The 22,798-nt window shown below is 45.4% G+C and overlaps 1 protein-coding gene across 20 annotated transcripts in view; it reads right to left on the bottom strand.

The window, feature by feature from the left end:
- Window positions 1-22,798, bottom strand: part of dtna (dystrobrevin, alpha) — a 513,111-nt gene that overhangs the window by 34,957 nt on the left and 455,356 nt on the right. For 14 of the 20 annotated variants that reach the window (XM_072467819.1, XM_072467814.1, XM_072467818.1 and 11 more), the window contains 5 exons: window positions 18,321-18,434; window positions 12,419-12,515; window positions 11,852-11,872; window positions 8,782-8,947; window positions 8,235-8,324 (listed from right to left, as the gene is read on the bottom strand). In XM_072467819.1, coding sequence (XP_072323920.1) covers window positions 8,235-8,324; window positions 8,782-8,947; window positions 11,852-11,872; window positions 12,419-12,515; window positions 18,321-18,434 — 488 coding nt within the window. The remainder of the gene's footprint in view (window positions 1-8,234; window positions 8,325-8,781; window positions 8,948-11,851; window positions 11,873-12,418; window positions 12,516-18,320; window positions 18,435-22,798) is intronic. The other 6 variants (XM_072467816.1, XM_072467827.1, XM_072467825.1 and 3 more) reach the window with 1 other exon arrangement.

The following is a 22,798-nucleotide window of genomic DNA, read 5'->3' on the forward strand; positions in this document are numbered from 1 at the left end:
GACAGGCCTCCATCTCGCTACTCTTGAAGAGGGACAAAGACCCCACAGAGTGTGGGTCATACCATCCGATCTCCCTGTTGAATGTAGATGCCAAATTGCTGGCCAAGATGTTGGCTTTAAGACTGGAGCCTCCCGGAGGTCATAGGGAAAGATCAGATGGGGTTCGTGAAGGGACGGAGATTACCATGAGAGTTCAGGATATATTTTTCACATTATGTTCAAGCGCACTAACATACATCTGCTAATCCAGCCGCGCCAGAGGCACCAATGTCACACCGCTACGTCCTTCCCTTAGGTACCAGACCCGTCTGTACCCCTACAGGATCCAACGATGGATTCTCTATACCCACCCTTAAAAATAAATAAATACAAAGAAAATTCGCGAGAACTCCAGTTCCAAAGGAATATTGCATATATACCACATAACGCAACATAACTCCAGTCTCAGGCCCAGTACAGAACCAACATCATTCCATACAATTACACAGAGAGGACCAGCAGCTACATGTTTGGATTATAATCAGTGCCCTCAACACCTCCCAACAAATCAGGATTACTAAAGCATGGCGGTCAATCTTCAAACTCAATCGAGAATTCGCCTCTCACTTCCTGCCAAAGACCGGACACAAGGACACTCGTTGTCCGGCCCCTGTCTACCGAATCCGTCAGGATATGCGACACAGCATGCACCAGGATCTGAACAAACAGAAGGCAGGCCCTTACCAGGAAAAGTGTTCTATCAAATGAAGATTGTTTTCTGTGCTTCTACCGTTCTCCCAAGGATACCTCATGGTTCCACAAGGTGGGCACCAAAGACTGCAACACAGAGACAAGATCCTCCTCCAGAATAACACTCTCACAGGTGACTTCATCCCAATACACACTGCTCCGCCGAGGCGCAGGCCCACACATCAGCAACAACACTGCAAGCTGGACCCCACGGCAGACAACTCCGACCGCCTCAATAACATGGGGATTCTTTACGATTTAACTCGGCTCCTCATTGCAAAACTCCAATCAGGATCATCCAGGGACATATTACAAGGCATATGTCCCAAAAAAGACGATTATAAAATGTGCATTAGGATAAGATAAAGGATTAAAAGATGATCAGAGCCAGACCTTGTGAAAACACAGCTGCTCCCGCGGACTCACATGGCGTGACCCTGCATTTAAAAAAAAACTTTTGGGAAGGTTTTTTATGTATGTTAAGAAGAGAAGATGGTCATCGTGTTCTGAGCCACAGATCTGTAAATTAAAACCTAACAAGATCTATAGGAGAACAGCAATAGGCAGCAAGATGCTGTGGATGGGAGCTTGCATTCGGTTTGAAAAGAGGACTTAAAATGTGGCTGGAGCATTTACCTAACTTGCTGCAGAGGAAGAATTTCCAGAGCAAAAGTCTCACTGGAAAAGGCAGCTCTGAGATTAAAAGTTTCCAGGCTGGGAAAGAAAAGGAACAGAAGTAAACCTTGGGAGCTAGGAATCACTTTGGATTGGTTCTATAAGAATGTAAGAAATAGAAGCACGAGTGGGTCATTTAGCCCTTCGAGCCTGCTCCACCATTCAATGAGATCATGGCTGATCTATTTGAAAACCATTTTCCTGCACTATCTCCATATCCCTTGATGTTTTAACATGTGGAAGGACAATTCTGGATTTTAATGTCTTCTTAAATGACAGTGTAAAGTACATCCGTGAAATTCTAAGCAAATGAATGGACCAACAGTGGAGCCCATTTCAAGTGGATAATAACAGGTGGTGCAGCCCCAGGGATCAATGACCAATTTTACCCTCTGTCTCTTTTCATAGCAGAAAGGTTTGTGACCAGATAGCACAGAATTAAGGTGATTGGTAAAAGAGGCAGATGTGACATGAGGAAACATGTTTTTACGACTGTTACAGATTGTCATTTTTAGTAGTGTTCTCATAAGCCTTTCTCCAATGTAACTGTTTTACTGGAGTCTGTTTAGGGTTCTGTGTTATACGTTTAGCTGCTGTTGTATAAAGAGTCAAAGGTTCTGCTCCTTTTCCACAGACACCTTTAATTTACTTCAACAGACTCTGCACAAAACTCTAACATCACATCACCTGACACAAAGGCCACCTGAAGCCCCTTTACATATCAGTGTCAATTATTGGGTACTTAACATAAATGAGACAACTAATTGGAATGTCTCTTAACCCATAACTTAACAGTCTCCCCTTCCTTGGAGAAAAAAATAATTAGGTGAAAACAAAATTACAAAAAACTCAAAATCACACACGCAATTTCCCCCCTTCTTTTTTATTCATTTTTTTTTAAGCAAAAAAAGTCACAGAAACAGGCGCCCTTCATTAACAATATCCCAAAGTTTCTGTGAGCTAACACCTCTTTTTGTAAAACAGTCTGACAATTGATAGCTACTGTCAACCCATGTAATTTTTGCTATTTCCCCTCTGACCAACATCTGCTTCAAACTTACGATGTCTATCCTTAACCTTTTTTCATTGACACATTTTGTAGAATGCACATTTCCCCACAGAAATTTATTGTCAATGTGACAGTCAATAGGTATATTACCCAAATCCCCTAATCCCAAAATATCTGTCAATATCTGAGATATATAAAAGGCCATATCCACCGCCTCTACAAGGCTTAACGTCTCAGCAGCCAAAGTGCTTTTGACCACTCTCCTTATTTTCTTTGCTTCCCACACAAGAGGGCAACATTTACCATTGTTCCCCAAAAGGAAAATTATAAAACCCCCTGCGCTTGAAACCCCATCACATAAATTTGCATAGGACGCATCACTATAAACTAAGAGTTTCAAGTGCCTACGGTCACCTAAAACCGGGAACCTCAAAACACACTCCTGCATTTTTAGTTTGGCCAACGCTTTATTTGCTCTTATTATGTCTTCCACTTTGGGATCATTCATTGTTGTACTTAACTCTAAGACATCAAAACTCACGTCCGACCAAGTCTGTCTACCTAACCAATTCAGTTGCCCAATTAAACTTCGCAGTTGCTCTTTTTCCATCTTTAAAAAATATATATATTTTTATTCATATTTTTTACATATTTTCAACAGAAATAAGAAAAAACAAAGAACACATAAATAAACATATTATAGCTATGTCACGTATTCCCCCAATATACAAGCCCCCCATTAAACGATAATAAACACGGTAGTAAACACAAAGTACCCCCCCCCCAGGTCGCTGCTGCTGACCACCTCCTAACGCTCCTCTAGAAAGTCTAGGAACGGTTGCCACCGCCTGAAGAACCCTTGCACAGATCCTCTTAAGGCAAATTTTACCCTCTCCAATTTAATGAACCCTGCCATGTCGCTGATCCAGGCTCCCACGCTAGGGGGCCTCGCATCCTTCCACTGTAGCATTTACCTTTCAGCTCCTCTACCGAGGCCTCCTCCTCCTCCTGCATCTCCTGGTAGATCGCCGAGACCTTGCCTTCTCCAACCCACACCCCCGAGAGCACCCTATCCTGGATCCTACGTGCTGGCAGCAGCGGAAATTCCCTCACCTGCCGTCTTACAAACGCCCTTACCTGCATGTACCTGAAGGCATTTCCAGGGGGGAGCCCAAATTTTTCCTCCAATGCCCCAAGGCTCGCAAATGTGCCATCTATAAACAGGTCCCACATCCTGTGCCAGCTCAGGAACCCCCCATCCATTTTCCCCGGGACAAACCGATGGTTCTCTCGGATCGGGGACCACACCGAAGCCTCTGCCTCCCCCCTGTGGCGTCTCCACTGCCCCCAAATTTTGAAGGTCGCCGCCACCACTGGACTCGTGTACCTTGTCGGCGGGAGCGGCAGTGATGCCGTCACCAGTGCTCTCAGGCTCGTGCTCACACAGGACGCCATCTCCAGCCTCTTCCATGCCGCCCCCTCCCCCTCCATTATCCACTTGCGTATCATCGCCACATTGGCAGCCCAGTAGTACCCACACAGATTAGGCAACGCTAGCCCTCCTCTGTCCCTGCTCCGTTCCAGAAACACCCTTCTCACCCTCGGGGTCTTTTTCGCCCATACAAACCCTATGATGCTCCTGCTGACCTGCTTACAAAAGGCCTTAGGGATCAGGATGGGGAGGCACTCTAATATAAAAAGGAACCTCGGGAGCACCGTCATCTTCATAGACTGTACCCTACCCGCCAGGGAGAGTGGCAGCATATCCCACCTTTTAAACGATTCCTCCATCTGCTCCACCAGCCTCGCCAAGTTGAGCTTGTGTAGGGCCCCCCAGCTCCTGGCCACCTGGATCCCTAGGTACCGAAAACTCCCTTCCGCCCTCTTCAGTGGAAGCTCGTCTATCCCCCTTCCCTGGCCCCCTGGGTGTATCACGAATAGCTCACTCTTCCCCATGTTGAGCTTATACCCGGAAAAGTCTCCAAACTCCCTGAGGATCCGCATCACCTCCGGCATCCCCCCCACCGGGTCCGCCACATACAGTGACAGGTCGTCTGGGCAGCACGGTAGCATTGTGGATAGCACAATTGCTTCACAGCTCCAGGGTCCCAGGTTTGATTCTGGCTTTGGTCACTGTCTGTGCGGAGTCTGCACATCCTCCCCTTGTGTGCGTGGGTTTCCTCGGGGTGCTCCGATTTCCTCCCACAGTCCAAAGATGTGCAGGTTAGGTGGATTGGCCATGATAAATTGTCCTTAGTGTCCAAAATTGCCCTTAGTGTTGGGTGGGGTTACTGGGTTATGGGGATAGGGTGGAGGGGTTGATCTTGGGTAAGGTGCTCTTTCCAAGAGCCGGTGCAGACTCGATGGGCCGAATGGCCTCCTTCTACACTGTAAATTCTATGATAATCTATGATAATCTATGATAGTCTGCATACAGCGATACCTGGTGTTCCTCCCCCGCACCAGCCCCCTCCAGTTACTGGACTCCCTCATAGCAATCGCCAAAGGTTCAATTGCCAACGCAAATAGCAGGGGGGATAGGGGGCACCCCTGTCTCGTCCCCACAGTCGAAAGTATTCCGACCTCCTCCGATTTGTGGCCACACTCGCCACCGGGGCTTCGTTCAGTAACCTAACCCAACTAACGAACCCCTTCCCGAACCTCCTCAACACTTCCCACAGGTACCCCCACTCCACCCTATTGAAGGCCTTCTCCACATTCATAGCCGCCACTATCTCCGCTTCCCCCTCCACTGCAGGCATCATGATTACATTTAGGAGCCTCCGCACATTGGTGTTTAGCTGCCTTCCCTTCACGAAACCCGTCTAGTCCTCGTGGATCACCCCCAGAACACAGTCCTTAAGTCTGGTAGCCAACACCTTCGCTAACAGCTTCGCATCCACGTTGAGGAGCGAGATTGGCCTATACGACCCACACTGTAAAGGGTCCTTGTCCCGCTTCAAGATCTGCGAGATCAGCGCCCTGGACATCGTCGGGGGTAGGGCCCCCCTCCCTCGCCTCATTGAAAGTCCTCACTAGTAGTGGGCCCAACAGGTCCATATACTTTGTGTAAAATTCCACTGGGAACCCATCTGGCCCCGGTGCCTTACCCACCTGCATACTCCCCAGCCCCTTAGTCAGCTCTTCCAGCCCTACCGGTGCCCCAAGCTCCGCCATCTGCCCCTCCTCTACCCTCGGGAACCTCAGCCGGTCCAGAAAACGATGCATTCCCCCCTCCTCCGTCGGGGGCTCAGACCTATACAGCCCCTCATAGAAGTCTCTAAATACCCCATTTATCCCCACCGCACTCCGCACCGTGTTCCCCCCTTTATCCCTAACCCCCCAATCTCCTTCGCCGCTGCCTGCCTCCGAAGCTGGTGTGCCAGCATCCGGCTAGCCTTCTCCCCGTATTCATACACCGCCCCTTGCGCCTTCCTACACTGCACCTCCGCCTTCTTGGTAGTCAACATGTCGAACTCGGCCTGGAGGCTTCGTCGCTCCTTGAGTAGTCCCTCCTCGGGGACCTCTGCATACCTCCTATCTACCCATAAAATCTCCCCCACCAACCTCTCCCTCTCTCTCCTCTCCTTCCCTTCCTTGTGGGCCCCAGTGGATATTAGCTCTCCCCTAATCACCGCCTTCAGCACCTCCCAGACCAACCCTACCTGCACCTCCCCATTATCGTTCACCTCTAGGTATCTTTCAATGCACCCCCGGATCCGCCGGCTCACCTCCTCATCCGCCAGCAAACCCACCTCCAGGCGCCACAGCGGGCGCTGGTCCCTCTCCTCCCCCAGCTTGAGCTCCACCCAGTGCGGGCCATGGTCTGAGATGGCTATGGCCTAATACTCCGTGTCCTCCACCCTCGGGATCAGCGCCCTGCTCAAAATGAAGAAGTCAATCCGGGAGTAGGCTTTATGGATGTGGGAAAAGAAAGAGAATTCCCTGGCCCCCGGCCTAACAAACCTCCACGGGTCCACTCCTCCCATCTGGTCCATAAACCCCCTCAACACCTTGGCCATCGCCGGCCTCTTACCCGTCCTGGATCTAGAGCGGTCCAATGCTGGATCCAATACCGTATTAAAGTCCCCCCCCCCCCCATTATCAAGCTCCCTGCCTCCAGGTCCGGAATCTGGCCCAACATGCGCCGCATAAATCCGGCATCGTCCTAATTCGGGGCATACACATTCACCAAGAGCACCCGCACCCCCTGCAGCTTACTGCTCACCATCACGTACCTCCCTAGTCTTGGAACCTGTTTGTAGCTGCATGATTTCGCAATCCTGTTAGTAGTGTATCTTCTATATTCTGCTTTATTGCAGGCTGACCTATTTGGGTCATCAGAGCCATCGGAATCGAATGTTTCCCCAGAAACTTTTTTAAAGCTTCTGTCATCTGATCAAATAAGGTATCCTTACCCGCAAACTGAACTCCTGTCAAAACCAGGAGCCTATCCATGTTGCTCACTCGAGCACAGTCAAGTAATTTAAAGGCCAACACAGACTGTGGAAATTCCAGGTTGTGTTTCTGCAGCCTTTTATATAGTCTGCCAAATTCCATTATATAGTCTTCAATGGAGAAATCCTCAATTTTCCAGGACCTATCAAAATCCTACCATGCTTCATACGCACTTAACAAGTCATCCTTCTTATAAATCTTATCCATATAACGTAATAGAGTCTGCAGACCTTCTTCTGAGTCTACCTCTTCCAATTCCAGCTCAGAAAACACTTTGCTCCGGATTTTACTGTCATAAGGTCGAGAAAGAGCCAATGCCATACCTTGTTTTCTCTTTCCCAAGGCCACATAACTACTGCACTTCTCCATTGGTCATACGATCCCCTTTCAGAAAATAATGGGGGGTAGTCATATCCAGCCATCTTTATCCTAGGTTCAGCCATATATCTTTGGGTTTTATTCTTCTCACTCACTCCTTGGTTTGGTCTGGAACAGTTGTATCTTTCAACCCTTCAATTTGCACAGCAACCATCCTCTGCTACCATTTGTTATACGTTTTGCTGCTATTGTATAAAGAGTCAAAGGTTCTGCTCCTTTTCTACAAACACCTTTAATTTAGTTCAACAGACTGCACAAAATTCTAACATCACATCACCTGACACAAAGGCCACCTGAAGCCCCTTTACATATCAGTGTCAATTATTGGGTACTTAACATAAATGAGACAACTAATTGGAATGTCTCTTAACCCATAACTTAACATTCTGAGCATGTGCGGGCTATGCCGGGATTTTCAGTCTGCAAAAGGGTGACCTGTAAGCAAGACATGTTTTACTAGAGCTCCTGTTTTCATAGTTATTGCTGTTACTACTGTTCTACTGAGTTGTTGTAAACTCTGTTATTTATTTATATAAAGAAGTTCCTTTTAAACAACGCATTCGACTATTTACTTTGTGGTCCCAAGTTACCACAACTACCCTCTTGGAGAGCGGAATATATTCAATTTTCTAGATGGTACTGAGCAAGGATGTATAGTTAACGGCAGACAGCAGTTATTGAAAAAGGGATGTCAGGAAAGTAAGTGAGTTGGCAGAATGATAGGGGACACAATTTAATGTAACAAAATATTTGGTAGTACGCTTTGGATGTATGAATGGCAGATGAAGTATAACCTAAGTGGGGAAATATTGGTGAGAATAGACGAACAGATAAATTAAGGGGCCCAGATACCAAAACCATTAACAACTTGTTTGAAGTTTGGAAAATAGATCATCAAAGGCTAATGGCTTCTCTTCAAGGCTAATCATAAAATTTGTATCAGGATAATATCACTGATTGGATCTTATTGATTATGACCACTTACCGGAATTCAACTCTTTTACCAAAGACGACATTGTGTTTGTAATAGAGTCTGCTGCCACCAGCAGGTCATTTCTCAAATTTCTCCTGGAGCCTACAAAGAGAGCAGAGTATGTTAGTTTTTTTAAAAGTGCATGACAACACATAAGGATAAAGTAACGCTGCAATTTAATTTATTTAGCTTTAATACCAAGTTATGTTTTCCTTTTTAAAATAAAAAAGCCATACTACAACATGAATTCATAGAAGCAGAATAATACTGCAAAAAAGAAGGTGCATGGTGTTTGTGGCGTGTCTTTGAAAGAGCTACACATTTAATTCCACTCCCCTCTACTTTTCCCATTGCCCAGTAAATGTTGTCCCTCCATGCATTTATCCAATTCTCTTTTGAATGGTAGTACTGAATCCACTTCACCATCCTTTCAAGAATTCCAGATCACAACTCACTGCTTTAAACAGTATCCTTGCATCACAGGGAAAAAAAGGAATATTTAAGGACCAATTTCTCCCCAATATCTACTTTTTCGACATTAATTCTGAGAATGACTCACTCTGTGCAAATGCTTCCTGGACATCTCCTCCAACCCCTGTCAGTGAGTCCTGAGGTGTATGGGTCGGAGTTGAGCAGGCAGAGGTTGATCTGATAGGCATTGGAATAGGAACAGACCGACTTATAGTGTGACTTGGTGAAGAACGAGGGGATCCTGCCCCCTGAGTCTGAAAATAAACAAAAATAATTATGACACTATATATATATATCAATTGCACAAAAGACATCTTTTGGCTAACATCTCAAAACTACACTTCGTATTTGTTTATTGAGAAGCAGAATCACCTCTTCACCATGAGCATACAAGATTGAGCTTCTTTACAACTAGAGAATGAGAACAATGCACATCATTTACATAGGTGGTAACACCTGCACTTTAACCCAGTCTTCTCCACTCAACAGTCCAGAACAGGGTCATACAGCAACAGCTGGTGTAGTAAATATTCCACAATGGACAGTTCATATTCTCAATTTTAAAATATAAAGCTACCTATTAAAAACTTATTTCCGATTCAACTACAACAGTCCTTATGCTGATCATAAGTCGACAGTGGCGTTAGATAGGACATTCCAGGATTGTTACCCATATCAATCGAGGAACAATGATGCATGCTGATGACAGGGCATTGAGTGACTTGGAGGTGATAATGGACTGTACTTTACATGTCTCTGCCAGGTGTGTTTTGGGCGGAACACGTAAAAGAGGGAGGGTGTGCACACCATCGCTTTCCCGTCCATCCGAGCTCACCCTGCATAGATCGGAAGCCCACCCACCATATTCAAATAATTAATCAAGTCAGTTAACCCTGATAATACACTGCCCATGCCATAAAACATTGGGAGAGGCAGCAGCGGGCAGACCTATTTAAAAAAAACTTCTTCAAAGGGTGGTAAGGAACGGACTCCCACATCCAGGTCCTGCCTACCATTTTTAAAGGTCTGCAGAGTTTTCCTAACTGCGGAAATCCAGCCCTCTGTTTCTCTGAAGTCCCTGTTCTTTTAGCCCAGCTTGATAACTAAGATGATTTAAATTGGGAATTAATCTAGAGGCTATCTTCTGCCATCTACATTATCATCCCAGCATGTCTTTGAAGCACAACAGAGAGAACTCTCCAACAATTTTTTCAGTCTCCTAAACTGCAAGAGTTTAATGGGCATCCAGTTTCACTCTCCAGCCTCCTTTCCCGTGTATCCACCAAGGAGGGGATAAGAGGAAGCAATTGTTGAGGAAAAGAGAAGTGCTCCCTCACTTTTCATATACTGGGGGTGGGGGGTGGTCCATGCACATATTTATAGCCAAGGGACCATGGCACCCCATAAAATCCAGCCCGAGGAATAAAATGTTTATATTGACAGGATTTTACGTGTGGAGTGCCACAAAAACCAGTTCTGGGGCCTCAGCTATTTACAGTGAATATTAATAACTTAGAAGAAGGGGCCGACTGTAACGTATCCAAAATTGCTGATACAAAGTTCTATGGGAAAATAAGATGTAAGGTGGACACAAGAGACTGTGAAAGGATACAGACAAGTTAAGTGGCTGTACAAGAAAGTGTCAGGTGGAGGAGCATCATGTCGGAAGAATAAAAAACAGAATATTTTTAAATGATTAGAAGCTAATAAATATTCATGACGGACGAGCTAGGTATACATGAGGTATACATGAAACACAGAAACTTAATATGTGGGTACAATAAGCAATTCAGAATACAAATCGTCTGTTGGCCTTTATTGCAAGGGAGTTGTAGTATAAGAGTAAAGAGCTCTTGCTGCAATTGTGCTTTGGTGAGACCACATTCAGGGTACTGTATACCATTTTGGTTTCCAAAGCTTTGGAAGGACCTACTTGTCTTAGGAGGTTGCAATGAAGGTTCAATAGATTGATTCCTTGGAAGAAAGGTTTGTCCTATAAGCAGAGATTGAATAGAATGGGTCTGTACTCTTTGGACTTCGAGAGTTGATCTCATTGAGAAATACAGGCCAGAATTTTCCAGCTTTTGGGATTCCCTTTTCCCACTGGCAGCGCACCTCTGCCTGCGGGTTTCCAAGCAACATGAGGTGGCTTCGATGGGAAATCCCATTGATAAGCAGCAGGAAGAGAGAATTTCACTGCCAGCGAATGGCGTGCCGCAGAGAAACACACGGCTGGGGTACTGGAGAATCCCGCCAGTAAGATTCTGAGAAGATCTAACAGGTTAAATGCAGATATGTTATTTCCTGTGATTGGGGAAACTGCAATTCAGGCAACTCGGATGTGATTCTCCAGCTCCCCAGCTGCGTGTTTCTCGGTTGTGTGCAGTTCGCTGGCAGCAGGATTCTATCTTCCCATTGCTTGTCAATGGTATTACCCCATTGTAACCATCCCACGGCATCGTGAAACCTGCTGGTGGGGTGTGCTCCCGACGGGAAAAGTGAATCCCAACGAGCGAAGAATTACGGCCCTTGTCTCAGCATAAGCAAATGACCATTTTAAACAGGGATGAGAAATTTCTTCACTCAAGAGGGTTGTAAATCTTTGGAATTCTCAACCCCAGAAGGCTATGGATAGTCAGATATTGAGTATATTCAAGGCTGCGATTGACAAAATTTTAGACTCCATGGGAATCAAAGGATTCAGGGATCAAGCAGGGAAAGTGGAATTGACATTGAGGATTAGCCATGATTTTATTAAATGGCCGAACAGACTCAAGGATATATGAGTGACTCCTGCTTCTATTCATTCTGTTCTTATGATCTGTGAATATATAGTAGTCAGAACGTGTCAAAAAAAACTATATTGAGTCATGGCATTGTAAAGGTACATATACTTCCCTATACTTGTACTTATTAAACAGAGACAAAACACAGTAAAGAATACAATTTTGCAATACACACATGCTCTCAAAATTAAGTGTTTAGTAGCAAATCATTAATTATATCAATTGAAGTTCAAGCTTTATAATTTCAGATACGTTAGTATCAATTGTCACATCAGGAAAAGCAAGTCTGTTCATTTATACGCAGCACAGGCAAAGAGCAAGACAAAACATTCAAGATGCAATGATTGCTCAAAGCTGGATCAGGAAACTTACTTCCTGCCTCATTTCTTCTTCCTATTTGAAAGTTTAAAAATGAAGTATTGTTTAGACGATGCATATTCATGTGTTTCTTTAATTGTTCTGCATAATTAATTTTTTTAAGTGTGGTTTCCCAACCAACAGGTACTCGTGCATCTACATGAAAATGAACATGTACAAAATTACAGTTTCAACGAACTGGATTAGTAGTGAATATAGATGCAAAACATTTTGAATAAAATAATGCTCTTTGATGAATTATAGGAGAGCATGGCAAAAAAATGAAGCTGATGGTGGCAGAGTGGGAGCAGCTCCAAGGAAATTCCCAGCCCACATCTCCTTCCAAACCTCAGTATAGTCAGGGCTAAAGATTCTGGAAAAGAAATCCATCATTCTTCACATGTCAATGACACTTGCTAATGTCTAACTTTCTACATTGTACAATTGTTTAACCGTGATACACTTTTAACTACAAACAAACGAAAAACAAGGCACCCAGTTTGAGAATGTAACTGCAGTCATATCATCAATCTGTTGCATTTTGTTAATTGGGCTTTTAATTTACAAACCAAATAGCCTTACTTTCAATAACTTCATCAGGCCTTCCAACTGAACCATTAATTCTCGGCGGCTTTCTTGCAGTGCCGACATCCTTTGTTCTAACTCATCTTTCCGCTGCCTGTGAAGTGCAAACCAAGAACTAACTTTTAATTTAACACGTATTCACATCAGCTTTTAAAGGGTCAGACAGTTTTTCATCATCATGAACAAGTTGTTCTATCTTTTTCAAAGATTGATGTCAGCTAAAGTGCCTTGGAGTGCCAACAGACTCTTCAAAGTTTATTTTAAATAATTAGGTATTTTCAGAAAGCTGTAAAGGTGAAGGCACAATCAAGGTTTTATTCTGATCCAATAGGTTGGCATTTGTGCTTTTGGTCACAGAAGCAGCTGCATTTACCTCGGTCCGGAACAGCAAATTTAAGCACCTTGCAAAATTGCTTTGTGCCTTTAATCAAATTTTGTATTATGCTTGCCAATTCTCCATGATATTGCACATTATAAAATGAAACATAAGATTACGTAGGATTTACGGCATAACCAATCCATGCTGATGTTTATGCTCCATTCGAACCTCCCATCGTTTCTCATCAAAATCTACCATTGTAACCATCTATTCATTTCTTCCTCATATGCTTGTTTAACTTCGCTTTAAATGGTTCTATACTATTCAATCATTCCCTGTGGTAGCAAATTCCACATTCACAACCTTTTGGGGAAAGAAGTTTCTTCTGAATTCGTATTAGATTCCTTGGTGATTATCATTATAGTTTTGCTCTTCTACACAGTAGGAAACATATGGGTGGGATGCTCCGATGCCTAAATCGTGAACGACAATCGGGCAGAGAATCGCTCCCGATGCCAAAACCGTGGCAGGTGCCGGTTTGCGATGCTCTGCCACCTCCAAATCGGCATTAATGCGCCGCGCGCCGTTGCATCCGCATCTCATTATCGGGCCGACCCGCGATGCTCTGCCTTAGATGGGCTGAGTTCCCAACAGCGCGGTCCACATGTGGTGTCAACAGTCGTGAACCTGGCATGGTGGCTACGGAGAGAGAGGTCGTATGGACAGTGTCAAGCACCGCCATACTTTGCTGGTAGTTGTGCCGCTGGCTGGGAGGCTTCTGCCAGGGCTGGGGCACTAGTGGGGGCTGGCCAGGAGGTGGGCTGTGGGGTTGGGGTGGATGGGTATGCGGTCCAGCAAAACCGGCACCATCTTTTCGGGAGCGATCGGTGCGAGTGTGGGGGATGTATAGTGTACGCGCGGCTGCAGCTTGTCAGCTCTGCGTGTGTCCATCACAGACCCGGCGATTCCCCCAACGTTTTTCACATGTTCTGCGGGTGTTCAACGCGGTGCCAGCGTGAGCCTCTCACCGGTAGCAGAATCGGTGCGGGTGTGGTGCCAATTTTTACATCATGGAACTCCATGGATCCTCCGTTGGCGTCAGCAATTAGGCTCTTTGTATCAACTCTGTCTCAAACTTTCATGATTTTAAAAACCTCCAGTAGATCATTGAGATCATTTTCATTGAGAGAAGAGCCTCAGCCTATCAATCCTTTCCTGATATATATACCCATGCGTTTCTGGTAGGAACATAAGAAATGTGAGCAGAGGTAGGCCTGTCTGTCCGTCAAGCCTGCTCCGCCATTCAAATAGATTTTTTGTTTCTTTATTCACTCATGGGATGTGGGTGTCGCTGGCTGGGCCGGCATTGCCCATCACATTGCCCATCCCTGAGTCACCACATTTCTGTGGACCTGGAGTCACATGTAGGCCAGACCAGGTAAGGATGACAGATTTCATTCGTGAATCAGATGCGTTTTCACAACAATGGTTTCATGGTCATCATTAGGCTTTTAATTCCAGATTTTATTCAATTCAAATTTCACCATCTGCCCTGATGGGATTCGAACCCAGGTCCCCAGAGCATTACCCTGGGTCTCTGGATTATTAGTCCAGTGACAATACCACTACGCCATTGCCTCTCCATGGCTGATCATCTAATTCTGCGCTATTTTTCCCCGCCATCCCCATATCCCTTGATGTCTTCAGAATCCAGAAATCTATTGATTCCTGTCTTGAACATGCTCAATGATTGAGCTTCCACAACCCTCTGGGGTAGAGAATTCTAAAGAATCACTAAGTGAAAAAAATCCTCCTCATTTCAGTCTTAAATGGCCTACCTCTTATTCTGAGACTGTGATCCCTGGTTCTGGACTCACCAGCCAAGGGGAAAATCCGATCCAACCTCACATCCATGTAATGTGTCCCCCCCTCCCCCAATCACGATCAGTCAGTGTGTGTCATCTGCCATCCATCTCCAGGCTGGTGGAGGGGTGCATTGTTCGGGCCTTCGGTCTCCCTCTCTCCGGGGTGGCCGGGGATCCCTCGCCTCGTGGGTCCGCCTACTCGTGTCCATTTCCTCCACTCCTGCAGCCTTTCGAGCTCCCATTTGCTGGCACATTGTTCCTATTGTTTCCCTTTCTTTTTTAAATATTTTAAAATATTTTATTGAGATTTTTGTGGTGTACAGAACAAGGGGCTAAGCGTGTAATACATTTGAAGACATCTTTCCCTTTCTTAATTGTGAGTGAAATAAGTCTAAATTTTCGGGCTAAATTCGACTTAAAAGTCCATGGAGGAGAGCCATCTGATGTACAACAGCTCAACACATCACCATCACCGGAAGCACCCAATGTTTACTTGATTGATCATCCACATCAAAACTTTGGTTGTTTCTCATCTATCCTGATTGGATTTGATCGTGAAGGTGCAAATCATGGATTAATGTTAGATCGATAACAATGGATGTGATTTAACAGAAAAAGTTTCTGACGAAGGAACTGATGGTGATGAGGGAGGTGATAAAAGTGGAGATCCAGATGGTGGTCAAAGTGGCAGTGACGGAGGTATTGGTCGCCATGCAGGCTGCGATCAACGGAAATGGGAAGAAGCTGGAAGCTCAAGGGAAGATGGTCCTAGAGCTAGAAAAGGGCCAGAGCAACAGGATTGCCACTCTGAAAGCTGAAATCAAAAGGTTGTTGGTGACCCAGGGGAGCCTGGAGGGGAAGGTCGAGGACCAGGAGAATTGGTTCCGACGCCAGAATATCCGGATCGTCGGCCTGCCAGAGGGGAGCGAGGGCAGGGACCCGACGGACAAGTGGCCCAGATGCTGGGCAACCTAGTCGGGAGGGACAGCTTCCCCAAGCTGCCGGAGATTGACAGATCACTCTGACCAAGCCCAAGGCAGGGGAACAGCCAAGGGCAATAATTGACAAAGTGGGTAGCACGGTAGCACAGTGGTTAGCACAGTTTCTTCACAGCTCCAGGGTCCCGGCTTGGGTCACTGTCTGTGCGGAATCTGCACATTCTCCCCGTGTCTGCGTGGGTTTCCATCGGGTGCTCCGGTTTCCTCCCAAAAGATGCGCTTGTTAGGTGGATTGTCCATGAAAATTGCCTTTAGTGTCCAAAAAGGTTAGGTGGGGTTACTGGGTTATGGGGATAGGGTGGAGGTGTGGGCTTAAGTAGGGTGCTCTTTCCAAGAGCCGGTGCAGACCCGATGGGCCGAATGGCCTCCTTCTGCACTGTAAATTCTATGATTCTATGATGATTCTGATTCTACATCATTCACAGGATTGGGAGAGGACCTTCGGTGGGCATGGCAGACAAACGCGAGCAGCTGGAAAGGACATAGAATCCACGTCTACCAGGATATTGGGACAGACCTGACAAAGCACAGGGCCGAGTTCAACCAGGCGAAATTGTCCCTGTACAAGAACGAAGTGAAATTTGGAATGCTGTTCCCAGCCAGGCTCTGGGTCACATTCCAAAACAAGGAACACTATTTCAACAACCAGGCAGAGGCGAATGAGTTTATACAGATGAACGGCCTGGACAAGGGGCAGGCAAGGCAGTGCTGAGGACAAAGCAGAGGAGGAAAAAGGGGAAAAGAACAGTGATGGACGCATACTGTGTTTGCGAGCGTCAGTACTGCTTTGAACAGAAATGTTAATGTCAGACCACAGGGAAGAGCGAGGGTAGAGAAACGCAGGAGAGGGTGAAGAGGAGACAGAGGGAACAGCTATTGGGGATAGGAAAGGGGTAAGATCTGCCTCGGGATGGGGGCCACCACACTAGCGGGGAAAGCTAAAGCTAGAAAGCAAGGGGTGCCGAGGCGCACCTCCCGGCAGCTTCCCCTACTTTGGCTGTTTCTCGTCTATCCTGATTGGATTTGATCGAGAAGGTGCAAATCATGGATTAATGTCAGATCAATAACAATGGACGCAATTTAAAGGAAAAAGTTTCTAAGTATCATTTATGGAGGGTTTTGCTGTGAGCAAGCGAGTTCCCCACCACTATCTAACAACACTGGTTTAGCCCACACTTAAGGCGCAATCTACCGACTGTTCAGGCCAGCGGGATATTCCGGTCCCACGCCGGCACATGGGTTTCCCAGCGACGAGGGGTGCAGTCACAGGGAAATTCTGTTGGCAACGGCTGCTTCGGTAAATCCCACTGGCGGGCCGCCTCTGCCACCAACAGGTCGGTAAATCCCGCCCTTAGAATTTTTTCATCACTGGGGAGCTGAATGAGATCGGGCCGCCATTTTGAAAGGATGCCCCGATCTCTAAGTGAGCTTTCACCCTCCACCCATGGGCAGTGTCAACCCCACACACATGGGCATTACCGCCCCCCCCTCCCAAATGCGTACAACCCACTATGGTGTCCCTGAGGCTCCCCCTCTTCTAGCCCACCCACATCCTCTTACAGGCCCCCCCTTCCAGCACTCCCACTCATCACCCCCAACCTCCCAGAGGTCTCTTTTTACCTGCCCTGCATCTCCCCACCCTTCATAGCCCCCTGTCCTCCTTTCATGGGCCTGCACCCCCTCAGGCCCGGACCCATGGCTACCCTGCACCTGTGCACCCCTGCACTGCCATCCTCATACCCTTGCAGTGCCCCTGCCACCTTGGCAGTGCCAACCGGGCACCTTGGTGGTGCCAGGGTGGCTGTACCAAAGTGCCAACCAAGCAGTGCCAAGGTGCCTGCGTTCCAGGGGCAGGGCCAGGGGCCACCATACACTGTCCCTGACCACCCAGATGTGGACCAATACTTTAAAAAATAAATTTAGAGTACCCAATTCATTTTTTCCAATTAAGAGGCAATTTAGCGTGGCCAATCCACCTACCCTGCATATCTTTGGGTTGTGGGGGTGAAACCCACGCAAACACGGGGAGAATGTGCAAACTCCACACAGACAGTGACCCAGAGACCTGGGACCTCAGCGCCGTGAGGCAGCAATGCTAACCACTGCACCACAGTGCTGCCCCCGTGTGGACCCAGCTGAATGACACCCAGCTCCGGCCTCCCTGGGGAGGCTGGTTGATCCCAGGTAAATAGGTCATAAATAGGTTTAAGGCCTACTTGTGTGAGCGCGGCTTGGTCCCCACATTGTGAGGTGGTTCCTGATCCTGACGTCTCACGGGACTTGGATAATTCCCGCGAGGCGTCGTGGCTGTCGGGAAGCCCGCGGGAGGCTTCACCCAGGATCTACCGGCCACGTCGGCACTCCTACTGGGGCAAAGTCCATGGAGATAGTCACCCCAAATCAGAATCGAACCAGGGTCCCTGGTGCTGTGAGGCAGCAGTGCTAACCACTGTGCCACCATGCCGCCCCATCGATACACAATGTGGAGAATGCCACCAAAACCTATCTGTGCAATAAGCAATACTGCTAAAATCCAATGTAATGTTTTTCTCTGGCCTCTTCTGTAGGAGCAGAGGTGAGACTGGGCGGGGGGTGGGGGGCAGTGGAGGAAGTGGGCAGAGTAAGGGTTGGGTTGGAAACTATAAAGTGGGGAGAGCTACAAACAGCGGCTGACCTTATCGCTGTGCTAATTAAATCACTATTTTTCGATTAGTTACCTGAGGATCCGGAGTTCTGCTAGGAGGGTGGGATTCTGCTGTGCCTTCTCAGGTGTGGGCTGAGATGCCTGCTCATGTTCTAGCCTCAGTCTCTGTATCTCTTGCAGGATTTCTCTGCCAAAAGACAAACAATTTTGTGGATTTACATTGACACAGACAAATAAATATAGGACTTATGAGATAACTGAAACTAGCAGGCCATTAGAATGTTTCAGAACTTACAGTCAAAGCACTTGAAATCTTTCAGCCAACAAATCTTTGCATTGAAATATTAACTTGACTCAGTTGCTGGCATGTTTCCCGCTCAGCTAAAGAATTAATGGAAAACTACTTTTCACAGTGCACTCTGGTTAAGAGAAACACAAACTTTCAAATTTATTGAACAAAACCCAATCCCCCAGATTAACAAATTGGTGTCAGTGCATCTCTTACTTCAGCTTTCCATATATCTTGGCTATATTCACAGCCTTCATCTAACTTAGAAAAAATGGTGGACAATGCCTCTGTAAGGCTTGCCACTGAAAAGGGAATCCCCAAACTGAAGCACCACAACTCCCAATGGAAGAGAATTCATGTGCTTATAAAAGCCGGCAAAGATGACAACCAGTCTTCTTTTATATCTTGCCTCCTAATTTCCCTTTATTGTTCACTTCTGTATTGTACCTTTAAAAATGTTCTCTTTAATATCATTCTCCCTCTATTTAACATATTTTTCCATTAAACTTCACTTTTTCTTAGTTCTCAATTATCCACTGAACTCCAGACTTTGATATCCCAATTTACTCCTATTATGCATTAAACCTGTAACTTATGTATCTTGCATTTAAATATCCCCCTCTGTTTTTCCATTACTTAATCTGTCATGTTTTTCCATCCCATGAATCTGAACTGGGCTGACTTTCATCTAGCATTGCCAACTCTGTTTGGACAGATTCCTGAAGGTTTCATCACATGATCTCCAGCCTCCCACTATCCTGCTCTCATAAACATGCCACACCCAACCTCATGGAACACCAGTTTCTTTTGCCATTAAGAAAGTGAAAAGACCTGATTGAATGATTCTTAACTGTCAGTCAACAGGCTTTTCCCCCAATATCCAACATTTTATAACTAATAAACAAATGTTGACTTGGTCGAGGATCAGAAGATGCCCAACAAAATCTTGTAGATCAAGTAAAATCTAGAAGTTTAGAATATGGATTGAGTACAAGCACCAAAAAGACCAAAACGTTGGTAGTTAAAAGGAATACATCTGAAGAAACGTGAGTGAAGATTGAAGTGGATGGTGTCACACTGGAACAAGTAGATAAGTTTGTCTATTTAGGATAAATGATAACAGAAGATGGCAGATGCAGTGCCAAAATTAGAAGGATAGAGATAGCCGAAAGCAATTTTGTGAAGATGAAGGATGTGTTAACGAAAAAAAAATTCAAGCTGTAACAAGGAAAAAACTCAAGAGTATGCTACAATCCATCCGCTTCCCTTTATGCGTCAGAAACCTGGACAATAAATAAAGACTCTTCTTCTGTGGATGCTAAAAATTCAACATAAAAACCACAAGTCCAATGAAGAAGTGCCTGAAATTGCAAGAACAAAAATAAATCTACAAAGTGATATCCAGATAAGAAAATTTCAGTATTTTTGGTATTTGATCAGAGCTGAAAAGCTACCGAGATCTCTTAATGGGCAAAGTGGAGGGCAGCAGAAAGAAGGGTCGATCTAGCCGAAACTGGATGAAGGATACCGCAGAGTGGTTGCAAATGAGCTACAGTGGATGTGTGAGGATAGTGCAAGACAGAGGAGTGTGATATACCAAGACAGCAGATCTCCTGGTAGGAGTAGCTAGAAACCGACAAAAGTGTTAAAAAAAAAACTTTTTTTCCTTGACACTGCATTTTTTCTGGGGTTGCTTGCAGCCCTGTCCTGAAGCATATTCTTTAATTCCTGGAGAATCCAGAGCAGAACATAGAACATACAGTGCAGAAGGAGGCCATTCGGCCCATCGAGTCGGCACCGACCCACTTAAGCCCTCACTTCCATCCTATCCCCGTAATCCAATAACCCCTCCTAACCTTTTTGGTCACTAAGGGCAATTTATCACGGCCAATCCACCTAACCTGCACGTCTTTGGACTGTGGGAGGAAACCGGATGTTAAGTAATGGGTTAAGAGACATTGCAGTTAGTTGTCTCATTTATGTTAAGTATCCATTAATTGACACTGATATGTAAAGGGGCCTCAGGTGGCCTCTGTCAGGTGGTGTGTTGTTAAGAGTTTTGTGCAGAGGCTGTGGAAGTGAGATAAAGGGTGAAAAGGAACAAGAACTTTAGACTCTTCATTTCACAGCAACTAAAACGTCTAACAATGGTAGCAGAGGATGGTTGCTGTGCAAATGTGAAGGTTTGAAAGATACAACTTTTCCTGATCAAACTAAGGAGTGAGTGAGAAGGAAACAAAAAGATACATGGCTGAACCCAGGATAAAGATGGCTGGATATGACTATCCTCCCTTATTTTCTGAAAGGGAATCGTATGACCAATGGAGAAGTGCAGTAGTTATGTGGACTAAAGTAACTGCTTTGGGAAAGAGAAAACAAGGTATGGCATTGGCTCTTTCTCTACCATATGGCAGTAAAATCCGAAACAAAGTACTTTCTGAGCTGGAATTGGAAGAGTTAGACTCAGAAGACGGTCTGGAGACTTTATTACATTATATGGATAAGATTTATAAGAAAGATGACTTGTTAAGTGCTTATGAAGCATGGTCGGATTTTGATAAGTTCCGGAAAATGGAGGATATCTCCATGGAAGACTATATAATGGAATTTGGCAGACTATATAAAAGGCTGCAGAAACACAACCTGGAATTTCCACAGTCTGTGTTGGCCTTTATATTACTTGACTGTGCTCGAGTGAGCAACATGGATAGGCTCTTGGTTTTGACAGGAGTTCAGTTTACTGATAAGGATACCTTATTCGAACAGATGACAAAAGCTTTACAAAAGTTTCTGGGGAAACATTCGATTCCGATGGCTCTGATGACCTAAATAGGTCAGCTTGCAATAAGGCAGAATATGGAAGATACACTAGTAACAGGATGGCGAAATCGTATGGCTACGAACAGGGCTCAAGACTATAAACGGAGACCGAGACAAGGAAATTATGAAGACAGAAATCCAGTTAGAACCTACAATAGGAAGATGAACCCAAGAAATGCACGGGGCATGATAAATCGATGTTTTCGATGTGACTCTCAATACCATTATGCTTTCAACTGTCCAACTTGTTATGATAGAGTGTTTGAAGCGACACATGACACAGAAGAGTCAGAAGAGGAAAAAGATAGTGACCAGAAAGAAGGCATTGTCCTATTGACAAGCAGTTTTACGCCGGTAATGACGGTGTTGGTTGCAGAATCCTTCAACTGTGCTGTATTGGACAGTGGCTGCACATCTACTGTGTGTGGAATTGACTGGTTAAAATGTTACCTGGACTCTTTGAATGCTGAAAATCATAACAAGGTTAAGGAATTTGAAAGTTCCACAAGTTTCAGGTTTGGGGATGATAATACTCTGAAGTCGCTGAAAAGAGTGGTTATCCCTTGCAATATTGCCGGAGTGAATCATTTCATTAGCACGGATGTTGTATCAAGTGAGATACCTTTGCTTCTGAGCAGACCATCGATGACGAAAGCACACATGAAACTGGATATGGAACAGGATAAGGCAACAGTTTTTGGAAAGACGGTGGACTTACAATTTACACAGTCGGGACACTATTGTATTCCATTACTAACAAATAATTTTTCAAGTAGAGTGGTTAAGGATGTGTTAATGGCAGTTGAAAATGGGACTTTAGCTGATAAAAAGCTTGTGGTATTAAAACTGCATAAGCAATTTGCACATCCGTCTCCTCGGAGGCTGAAAAATTTTATTAAAGGATGCAGGGGTAAGGGATGACGACTATACTAAACTGATAGAACAGGCTAGTGACCGGTGACGTTTGTAGGAAGTACAGAAGGACACCAGCACGACCGATAGTAACCATACCTTTGGCCAGGGATTTTAACGGCATTGTGGCCATGGACCTTAAGATCTGGGATAAAGCAAATAATATATTTAGTTTGCATTTTGTAGATTTAGCAACCAGATTCAGTCAATCAACGATTGTACGAAGTAAAGAAAAGAGAGTAATTCTGGATCAAATCATGTAAAAATGGATAGGGACAGGAATGGGTCCACCTACGTGGCCGGTAGATCCTGGGTGAAGCCTCCCGCGGGCTTCCCGACAGCCAAAGATTCCTTACGGACAATGGGGGAGAATTTGCTAATGATGAGTTTAGGGATATGTGTGAAAACATGAATATCAGAGTTATGAATACGGCTGCAGAAAGTCCATTTAGTAATGGTGTCTGTGAAAGAAATCATGCTGTCATCGATGACATGCTTCGGAAAATTTTGGCAGATCGACCAAATTGCAG

The sequence above is a fragment of the Scyliorhinus torazame genome, chromosome 11, assembly GCF_047496885.1.
Source record: "Scyliorhinus torazame isolate Kashiwa2021f chromosome 11, sScyTor2.1, whole genome shotgun sequence".
NCBI lineage: Eukaryota > Metazoa > Chordata > Chondrichthyes > Carcharhiniformes > Scyliorhinidae > Scyliorhinus > Scyliorhinus torazame.